At 41.1% G+C, this 11579-nt stretch overlaps 1 protein-coding gene and 1 pseudogene across 1 annotated transcript; both read right to left on the reverse strand.

Annotated features, from left to right (window-relative positions):
* The window catches only part of LOC112413414 (40S ribosomal protein S12 pseudogene), an 84522-nt pseudogene extending 78156 nt beyond the window's left edge, over window positions 1–6366 (reverse strand).
* Window positions 6367–6690: 324 nt separating this feature from the next.
* LOC112413415 (uncharacterized) lies at window positions 6691–8043 on the reverse strand. The gene is given in 8 exon segments (XM_083287576.1): window positions 6691–6818; window positions 6856–6924; window positions 6927–7274; window positions 7277–7346; window positions 7348–7442; window positions 7445–7585; window positions 7588–7623; window positions 7626–8043. Coding segments are annotated over 8 exon segments (1305 nt in total).
* Between the last annotated feature and the right edge of the window lie 3536 nt (window positions 8044–11579).

The raw sequence follows: 11579 nt of genomic DNA on the forward strand, positions 1-11579 counted from the left end.
AACTACATTTGTCTAATCATCCCAGTCCAGAATCCCCATAGAAATATAAAAGTCCAAAATGTAATAGGCTTCCTTCAGTTTCTTACACATTGAGTCATAGAACATTTAGAACCAGAGGAGACTTGTGAAAGAGCTAATTCTGGACATCTATGCTCACCTCCCTCTAGCTGAGCTCACGGCAGTCATCACTGACCCACCATGGCCCCTTCTTTGATGAACAGTGACATAAACTAAGAGATCTTCTCATAATAGTCCATTGAATATACATGTCAGGGGGCTTCCCTGGTGGCGCAGTGGTTGAGAGTACACCTGACGATGCAGGGGACACGGGTTCGTGCCCCAGTCCGGGAAGATCCCACATGCCGCGCAGCAGCTGGGCCCGTGAGCCATGGCTGCTGAGCCTGCGCGTCCGGAGCCTGTGCTCCGCAACGGGAGAGGCCACAACAGTGAGAGGCCCGCATACCAAAACAAAACAAAACAAAACATGTCAGGGTGCCAGCAGGAAACAGTTGGTACAACCAAATTAACATAATTCAAAGAGAGTTTAGTAAAGAGACTGTTTATCAAGGGAAAATCCTCAGCTTGTAAGGTAGGTAGGGACTATGTGGGTGAGGGATAAAGGGGGACAGCAGGGAGGGTCACACAAGGATAATATGCCCAAGGGCAGTTATGACCTTTGGTTGAGGGACAAAGTCAGCCCAAGGTGAGCTCACAGAAAAACATCCAAGCTCACTGTTATCCCTCCCTCCAGCCTCCTGCTGGGGCTCAGCATTTACCAAACCCAACAGGAAACCAGAAGACTAGGAAGCCTTCTGATATAGTCCCTAAAAGTCAGCCCCCTGGGACAGAGAGCAGGTTAGAGAAGGGTAGATAGGACATCCAGAGAGGCAAAAGGCAGTTATCCAGCATGATTTGCTGAGGTGATTTGCTCTAGACCACATAGCTATTAAGTAGCAGAAAAGGGATAAAAAACACAAGCTTTCTTGGTCTTATTCTCAAGCCTTTCCTGTGCACACCATGGTGTGTGTGCGTGTGTGTGTGTGTTCACTTGGGGGCATGCACACAGGTGAGTATTCACATGTGCACCTTGAAGATAGGGAATTGGCCACTGAGCAGATTCATCAGGCACTCTGGGACTGGTTGAGTCAAAATGGTTCTTCAGCTCTGTGACCAGCCCAGGCCCTGAAGGTCAAGCACTCTGTGACGTTCTAGATCCAACCAACCTGATCACAAGTGTTGCAGTTTAAACGAGATGGCCTTTAGGACCCTTCCAAGGCAGTGTTGCAATGGACTCTAAGGATTGTTTCTTTCCTTCTACTGGGTAAAACATAAAGCTGCTTTCCAGATTTACGTGAGCCCAAATTAGCTTACTTTTCTGACCCATGGCATTACTGAAAATGTCAACCTGTCTTCAACCCAGTGTTATTTTGGAAAGTCCTGCACCCATAATTAACTCAGTGTCATGTCCCAACCTCCTGTGCATTTGGTGAAAGTAAACGAAGAGGATTTATTGAGCAACTGGGCCATTCAAGTTTGTTTAAAATGCCACAGTACCTCAGCTACTACTGTTAGCTAGAAAGCCTCCCTCTTCTTTCTCTTAAGCTCATAGCATGAAAATATGTTTTTTGAAAGCACAGATTTGGGTTGGGACAACTCTTTGTGTACTAAATCTTACAACGGGACCATATTTCTAGACATTCAATAAAAAACATTTTTGGCATGATATTGATATAGAATGTTTTGCAAAAAGCTTCAGTTTCCCACTCCAATTTTGTACTGCATAGACAGGATATTAAATTTCCACCTGGATTACTACATGTTCACTTCCTTTGGTGTGAAGAAATCAAATCAGAATTAAAGCAATCAACCAGGAAACAAACAAGTCCTGATTTTCACATTCAATTCACATTAGTGATTGACTCTCTACTGTCATCTAAGTCACAAACCAAGAATGGTACTATTTGCTGAAGAAATTCAGCAACAGGTAACACACAAATAATTAGCCTGAAATATTGACCTGCTTTAAGCTACTCTGTCATCAAAAGCATTGGAAGTGTTATTAGTAAATATGAATAATATGGGTAAATATTCATGATTTTTTAAATGATATGAATTATGTGAAAGACTTTTCACTAAGAATAATAATAGTTTCTAGATCAAAGTCACTAAAAGAAATTCTGGTTTGGCATTAACAACAGAAAGAAGGTCACAAAAAGAAAGAACCAGTAATATAATCATATCGACACACTCATGTTGGCATATCACCCTCACTCTTACAAAATTCTTTCATATCCAGGTGAACCTCTGGTAACAGTTGAGCCTTAGTGGTTTGAACAGGTAAAAGATAATGAAGTAAAGAAAGAGATAAGGGGGGGATACAAAAGGAAATACATTATCAGTTACTTCACCATTCAGGCCCCATATTCATCTTATCATATTTATTTATCCTACAAGCAACCTTTCCAGTTACCCAACTAGTCAGTGACAGAGCCAGAAACAAACCCAGGTTTTCTGATTCCTCTGGTGCCATTTCCACCATATTTCTTTTGATGATTCTTCTCTATTTGCATTGACTTCACAGCCCCACCTTTCTAGGCAGAATACTTCAAATAAATGGACATGTATTTTAGTTAAACCAAAATAAGCTGTGTTAGAAATCAAAAGCAATTAAGAATCATATGCCACCTCTTCATCTGAGCTAATCTTACCCCAACAATTTAGGGCTCAGCTAATAAAATAATGATGCCTCTAGGTTATAATCTCCCAGGTGGCAGCTTATTTTAATGTGCAAATCATTTTTTGATAGAAATAACTTCTCTTTGAGGATCTCAAATTGTGTACAAAGCTACATTCAAATACCATAAAGATGATGGATCCTGAAGCCAGACAAACAAACATAATCAGTGAGTGGGCAAATAAAAATGTAATTGAAAATTAAAAATGACAACAGACATAGCTAGTCTATTTCTTTTAGGGCACTGTTTCCAACTATATGTGGTTTTTCTCCCATCCCACTACCAATTTGCTAATTCAGGTCCATGCTGTCTCAATATCTAGAAATGCTATTCTTGAGTTTGCCATATAATTTCTGCTCCTCCAATCTGTCCTCAATATAAATTAAAAGCAGGGAGTGGAGATAGTCTCAGTAAATGAACTAACAATTATTAAGCCCAAACTAAGTAAGTACTAACTCCATAGACACACAGACATGTACACACAGAAACATACACTGGATTAGTCAAGGTTCTCCAGAGAAACAGAACCAATAGGATAGTACAAAGAACTCTGCATATGTAGTTCCTCATTTAAAATTATACACTTTGAGGTGAGTAACAATCTCTCCATTTTAGGTGAAGAAACGAGGGCTCAAAGAGGTTCAACAACTTGCCCAAGATCAGGCAGCTAGTAAATCAGAGAACCCAAAATATCAACCCACAATATTTTCCATATCTAATCTAATCCATATCTAAACCACATTCCACGCCTACATTGTGTGGTCATATACATTTTAGTAGCACAGCTGGCAAAAGTAACTCCCTTGGGATCTATGGCAAACGCAATCCCTTTGGCAAGTGATCCTTAGGTTCATGATCCTTTTCCTGCCTTGCACCTGCTACTTCCTCTATTGGAAACCGCCACCAGTCCTGTGAGACTGAGCTTTGGTCGCATTTCATCTCTTATAGGAAGCCTTCCTCATGTCACAGCTTGATTTCAGCACCCTTCTTCTGCTTTGCTACGCCCATAAGCATACCTCTATTACAGCATATGTCACACTATAATCCAATCTACCATTCGTCTGTCCCCACAAAAGACAGCTTGAAAAATAGGTCTGTGTTTTGTTTATCATTATCCAACACCACACTCACTTTCCCACTGTAGGCTTTTAGCCTAAAGCAGGCAGAGCTGGAGCAAAGAAACTAAATAGCACTAAATCAAGCTTAAAGCTTTAACCATGTCTTAGACTGGAAATTCGACTGAATTGAGACAGAGTTTGTGACTTAGGTTAGAGAATGTCAATTACTCAAGAGTGAACAGAATATCTATAGGACTTGATGGGTTCTTATCCAGTGGCTGAGAAAGTTTTAAAAACAGAGGGAAGAAAAATATAATTTTGCACTTTAGTTCCAACAGGCTTATTCAACAAACTGGTCACTTTGTGTCCCCAGTGCCTAGGATTCTGAAGAAATAAAGAATGATTTTCCTTGCTCTAACTATGAAAACTCCCCTAGTAATTTCCTCGGAACTCAGGACATCACTTGTCCTTCTGAGCAAACTTTCCAGATACCAGAGCCCTCATCTTTAGAGATCCAAGAAGTGGGAAGAACTAACCCTGGCTTGAGAAATTTTGGTCATAGTATCTAACATTTATTATACATTTACTGTTCTAGGAAGGGATGTGGAGTCCTGCTACATATACTTTATCATTTAACTCTCATAACAGTCTTAAGATATAGATATCATTATTTTTTTTCCATTTTTTTTTTGCAGTACGCGGGCCTCTCACCACTGTGGCCTCTCCCCTTGCGGAGCACAGGCTCCGGACGCGCAGGCTCAGCGGCCATGGCTCACGGGCCCAGCTGCTCCGCGGCATGTGGGATCTTCCCGGACCAGGGCACGAACCCGTGTCCCCTGCATCGGCAGGCGGACTCTCAACCACTGCACCATCAGGGAAGCCCTAGGTATCATTATTGATCTTCCCATGTTATGGACATGGAACCTAAGACAAGGGAAGTTAAGTGACTTGCCTGAGATCACACTGCAAGTTGGTGGAGGATTCCAACCCAGACTATCTGTCTGCATAGCTCCTAGTCTTAACCAGTACCCAAGATTGTCACCCATTTGGAGGTGGCTTCAAGGAGAATGCAGGAAGAAGGAATAGAGGAATTCCAAGCAGGGGGAGTTGCAGATACAAAGGAGTGAAAGTGCAGAAGAGCCTGGCATATTGGGGGAATGGTTAAGAATTCCCAAGAGCTAGGCTTTGGGAAGAGTGAGTGGTTGTCACAGGAGAGGTGTGTTGGGACCTGGCTGTAAGGGGCCTTTGTGACATGATGAGGAGTTTGAGCATCACCAGTGGTCTGCAGACTGGGGAACTGTTCTGGCAGCAGTAATGGCAGATGGAGAGAGATTCAGAAGGACAGGAGAAGCACAGACCTGTTGGACTCTGTTGATAAGAGTCTGAACTAAGGCGGGGGAAGGGAGGCAGAGGACAGAGGCTTGCATTCAAACGACAGTTCTGAGGTAGAAGCAACAGGAGTCAATGGACAATCAAATATGAGGAGTAAATGGAAAGGAGGGGAAAAGGGTGAATCTGGGGCTTATTGTGGGAGACTGGCTGGATGGTGATGGCACTGAGGCACAGGTTTGCAAGGGGAAGTGATGGGTACAGGTTGGGGTGTGCTGAGTCTGAGGAACCAGAGAATCCACGTAAGATGTCTAGAGGCAGCTGCCTGTGCAGAGCTCAGGTCTTTCATAGAATGTTATCTGGTAAACTTTTGCTAAAAGTTTCTCTTCTAGTCCACGTTTATACACTGACATCTGGGCTGAAGCTCTGGAAGTGAGTGAAATCATCAGGAAAGGGTATAGAGGGAATGAAAAACAAAAGGGGGGGAGGACATTTTTCCCTTATTTTCAATGTTTAGGTTGTACTCAGGTTCTTTTGATTCAAATGCCTTTTTATTAGATTTCCGATTCTATGAAATCTGACTGTGTAATAAGTTTTTATTCTCTAATTACTCTTTATTCTTTCTTTACATTTTATTTCTATGCTTCTCAGTGGATTCTTTTCTATATCAAATACTAGCTCTATAGACACACAGACACACACACTGTATCAGTCAGGGTTCTCCAGAGAAACAGAACCAATAGGATATAACAGATATGTAAAAAAAGATTTATTATGAGGAACTGGCCCAAATGATTATAAAGACTGAGAAGATCTGCCATCGGCAAGTTGGAGACCCAAGAAAGTCAATGGTATAATTCACTCTGAGTCTAAAGACCTGAGAGTGAGGGGGCTGATGGTGTAAGTCCTGGTCTGAGTCCAAAAGCCCAAGAATCAGGAACGCTGATGTCAGAGGGCAGAAGATGGATGTCTCAGCTCAAGCAGAGAGAGTGAAACTACCCTTCCTCTGCCTTTTTGTTCTATTCAGGCTCTCAACAGATTGGATGATGCCCACCTACATGGAGGAGGGCAATCTTTACTCAGTCTACTAATTCAAATGTTAATCTCTTCTGGAGGCACCCTCACTGACACACCAGAAACACTGTTTTACCTGCTATCTGGCATCCCTTATCCCAGTCAAGTTGACACATAAAATTAACTATCACCACCAGCCCACCAGCTGTCAACTTGGCAACTATATGCATCTCCTTAAACCATACTTAATCTCCAGATAAAAACAATAACAAGGTCATAATTCCATCTAACATGATACAACTATCCTACATACAACCGAAAAACGCACTAATACCTTTCCCAGAAAAAGAGGTAAAGTCCTTGAGTGATGTTTACTCTTCTCCCGACATCCAATAACTTAAATACTATGACGTAAAATCAACAATATTTAAATAGTGATATCAAGTCAATATATCTTACCTTACATGATAAGGGAATAATATAGGAAAGGAAAAACATATTATACACATACACAAACGTATTCATAAGAAATACGGAGGAAATACTCATAACAATTACAGTCCTCATTTTTGGAACTGGTCATGTGGTTGTAGCTGATATTTATAGCTACCTTCTTCTACCAGACATTCTGTATTCTCTTCGCCTTCGCCAAGCATCTCAGCTGGTCATGGTTCATTACCTGTCAGGGTGATCATTCATGGTTCATTACCTGGCAGGGTGATCATTCATTCCTGAAGGGTCTAGGCCATTAGTCCTACTTGGATGGGGTTGCTGTAGTTGACCATATTTACAGGGCATGGTAATACTAAGAGACAATCTAAGGGATCTCCTTTATTCCAGACATACTCTTCCTTAACTCCATTGTAGAAAAGCAGTCCAAGTTCTCCTTGATAATCAGGACCAATCACTCCAGCCAGCACAAGAACTCCCTTTTTTGCCTGTTGAGTCAGAGGCATGAGGACTTCACAGTGGACATGTCTTAACTTCCAGTTTAATGGAAACATTGTGTCGCCTGGTAGAAGCATTCCCCCCTCTAGAATTAAGACCTCTAGGCCAGCAAAACATAAAGTTACAGGAACAGATAGCAAAAATTTTGCTAGTGGGTTACTACAGGTAATGGTGAGTAGTGCCACTCCCATTCCACCCCTTGATACCTGAGTCCATGGATCCTGACTATGGAAAAAACAGCATCATATATTGTATGCTGATTTCAGAGCATATACTGCCCTCAAGAGAACCTTGCCTCAGCTCTGCAAGGAACTGCCACCTAACTGGCATGGTAACTTAGTTTTCAAATGGCATCCTACCACTCTATCAAGCCAGCTGCTTCAGGATATTGAACATGGGAAGACCAGTAAATTCCATGGGCATGGCCCCATTGCCATACTCATTTTTCTTTGAGATGAGTTCCTTGATCAGAAGCAATGCTGTATGCAAATCTGTATGCAGAGTGTCTATCCCAGTAAGAACAAAGCACTGACCTTTCCTGACGAAAGTGGTCCCATGTAATCAACCTGCAACCAGGTAGCTGACTGATTACCCCAGGGAATGATGCCATATCAGGAACTCAAAGTTGGTGTCTCCTGCTGGCAGATTGGGCATTCAGCAGTGACCACAGCCAAGTTGGCAGTGGTCAGTGGAAATCCATGTTGCTGAGCCCATGCATAACTTCCATCCCTGCCATCATGGCCACTCTGTTCATAAGCCCACTGGGCAATAACAAGGGTACCTGGGGAAAGATGCTGGCTAGCATACACAGAACAGGTTGCCCTATCCACTTGATTATTAAAATTTTCCTCTGCTGAAGTCCCCCTTTGGTGAGCATTCATATGGGACCACACACATGCATAAATTTCCTTTAATTTTCTTTCTAAAGTATACATGGCTCCACGATGTCTGGGGAACATGCCTGATTTGATAAGGCACCAGGTCTTACCTTACAAGTATTTTCATCTCAGTAGCTCACATTATTATCATTAAGCTGTATTTATTAAGCATTAGATCACAGACAGCATTTTTGTAAATCCACTTGTAGTAGCCAGATCCCTTTTTGGCAAACTATCGGCTGGAATTTATAGGATATAAATTCCAGCCGAGAAATTCAGAGCAGCTGGAATTTTCTTTGTCTTAGGCAGCGATATTATCTCAGGCTATACCGAGTCCCACTGGCTTAGTAAACAAAATAGGAAATGCATTATTTATATTGGTCTTCATTAATAATTAATAAAATTACAGGTGTGTGATGTTCCCCTGCTTCCCACATCGGTGACAGTGGTACATGATTTCCTTCTCCCAAAAGATCACAATTAAATGAATGTTGCTGACCGTATGTTGTTAATTAATTTGTGTGACCTTCTCACACTGAAGCTGGAAAATAATGAGGTAATTTTCAAGTAGACAAATATGCTATGGTTTGTGAACTTCTTGTTCTTAGGTGTTGAAATTGCAGCAGACTCATTATTTAACTTCCTACAGACATCTAAAGAAATGATTATTACTAAATTATAAAGTTCCAGGAAAGAAAATGAGCAGAAGAGTATCCTTACAGCAGTGTGGGATTTGGCTTTCAAATCCAATTTTTCTTTTGATCACTTTACCTACCATCCACTCAGACTCTTCTTTTTCACCAACACCACTATCTTTTTCTCACACTTTTATGTAAATATCTCATTTGGTAATTAACAAATAGTTAAGAAGTGCTGATTATACTTTACTGGACAATTAATAATAGTAATATTAGGGCTTCCCTGGTGGCACAGTGGTTGAGAGTCTGCCTGCCGATGCAGGGGACATGGGTTCATGCCCTGGTCCGGGAGGATCCCACGTGCCGCGGAGCAGCTAGGCCCGTGGGCCATGGCCGCTGAGCCTGCGCGTCTGGAGCCTGTGCTCCGCAATGGGAGAGACCCGCGTACCGCAAAAAAATAACAATAGTAATATTAAAATAATAATAATTTATCATATTTATAAAAGCTCCCTAGAACTTTTTAAATGCTATCAAAAATATGATTTTACTTTCATGGTATATGCTAACCTCTGTAGAGATACAAAGATGATTGAGATCCTGCATTCAATGTGGTAAAGTCTAATGGTAAAAAAATAAAATATGTAGTACAAATGATCAAACTATGCATCAGAAAATAAAAGGCCATGCTCTTCTCCACTCAGAGCTCCTTGAAGGCAGGGTCTTATTTCCTTCCTCTTGATTGCCAATATCTAGCTCCATAGTTGGTATGTGCTCATTGACTGAGTGAAGAGCCCTAAGAAAAGTGTCATTCTTTCTATGCTGTGTGTCACTAACTGTGCTGAAAACCCAAGATAGGGCAATAAAGACAACAGACCAGGTTCCCGCCCTCATGGCACTGATATTCTAATGAGAGAAATAGCCACTAATATGGAAGCAAACAAATAAAAATCTGTAACAGATTTGGTAAATTCCATGAAAAAAGTAACAGATAAATGGAATAGGAAATGATGGGAGGTAAGCAGAAGAGGAGGGTGACTTTAGACCAGGAGGTCAGAAGATGCTCTGACCTGAGAAAATGATGTTTAAGGTGAACTAAAAGGAGCCAACGGGAAGAAGCAGGTAAGGAACATCCAAGGCAGAGGCAACAATAAATTGCAAAGCCTTGAAGGTGGGAAAAGCATAGAGAAGGAATTGTAGGAGGACAAGAGCAAAGCAAAGAGACCAGGTAGAACCCCAGTAAGAGGGGAAGATACGTTGGTCTAGGAAGGTGACAGTGGAGATGGAAAAATACAGGTAGGCTTGAGACGGATCTGGAGACATGATTTCCCTGCTCTTGATTCTCTTATAAAATAATATCAATTGCTTTTTATCGTCTAAGAATTCTTTACATTTTTTGATTTTCTAATGCACTTATGGATTTTTTTCAATCTTTGGGGGAAAAAATGGAAAATGACAAGTCTTTCTGATATTTCAAAGAACATTGAGTAGAAGGAATTATAGCCCTTTACCTCATGCACATAAAACACTTTAAAGTAAGCAAAGTTTGAGTTTACAGTATTCTTATTTTCCCAGTCTTATCCTCTTTTTTTTTTTTAATGAGTATCTTAGCTTAGGTTCCCTAGAAAACAGAGTGGGAAACAAAGACAAATTTCTTTTCAGGGACTGCAATCCAGGTAGCAAGAGTTAGGGGCAGTGAATGAAGTGGAAGAGCTGGGAGAACCAACAGAAAGAGGCATGATGGAGATGGCTAGCCCCTCCCACCCACCCCATCACTGTAGCTTCAGGAGAGAAATCCTGGGAAAAAAGTGTTTAGATGGGGGCAGATGTACATTAAAGCGTTCACTTGTCAATTACTGCTGTCAAAGATCTCTCAACAGATACAGTTAATTTCATTATCACAATAACTATGGGTGTGTTAGATGTTGGACAAGTTGAATACCTCCAGAACTCCATTCCATAAGGGTGGCTAAAATATCATGAGAATCATTTTAACTTGCTTACACATCAAAACAACTTTTAACACAATAGAAAGATGTAAATGGGCCCCTCTCCTATGCAGGCCATGTAAGAAATTGCTTATTTTGCCTTTTACTATGGTCATCAGCTCATAGTAGATTGGTCAGTTTTTATTTCCCATTGCCTACTAAGGAATGCAAATTTTGGTATCTGGAGGAACTTCTATTTGTTAAACAGGAGTAAAACTTTTGTTACTCATATAATGGCCTTTGATGTTACTGTAGGCAGTTTTAACTAGTGAGTGGGAGTGTCAAAGTTTGAATTTAAAACTGTTACAGCACTAAATTGCTCTACCTAAGAAAGGAAAAATTGAGAATCCCAGATACAGATCTAGAAAATCTAAGGCAGGAGCAAGAAGGCAGAGTGTGGATGGGAAAAGAGAGGGAGGAAACCTGGTAGTTGTGACGATGAGAAGAGGAATTTGGAAAACCATGTAGGGCTCACTGAGCTTGGTGTGCAAACTGTGAAACAGTGGGCACAGTGCAATACCAACCCTTTCCTTGCCACCCCACTTCACCTCAGTAAATACTTTATCATTCCCTAATATTCTCATTGATGTGAAATTTTGTTTGGGAGAAAATAAAATAGGAAAAGAGGATGAAAGGAAGGAAGGAAGGGATGGAGGGAGGGAGGGAGGGAGAGAGGGAGAGAGGGAGGAAGAATTTTTACTATTAAAAAACCAGTTTCCCCTCTAAATAAATATTGAACGTGAACACATACTTAATAAATATTGGTTGAAGTGGTGCATTTTTCTTTAATTCTATAGGCCACCACATGAATTTTTCTACACCTGACTAAAGTCTATTTCTACAATCCAAAGTAAATAAGTTTTCCAGCTACATGAGTCAGGACATAACTAATGATGCAGTCTCAACTATAGAAGCCAGTACTAATTCTTCAATATTTAAACGCCTTCTCTGTAAAGCCTGTCATTATCATGGAAAGATGCAAAGGTGGAATGAG

Source organism: Neophocaena asiaeorientalis, unplaced genomic scaffold (assembly GCF_003031525.2).
Source record: "Neophocaena asiaeorientalis asiaeorientalis breed wild unplaced genomic scaffold, Neophocaena_asiaeorientalis_V1.1 scaffold198, whole genome shotgun sequence".
Lineage (NCBI taxonomy): Eukaryota > Metazoa > Chordata > Mammalia > Artiodactyla > Phocoenidae > Neophocaena > Neophocaena asiaeorientalis.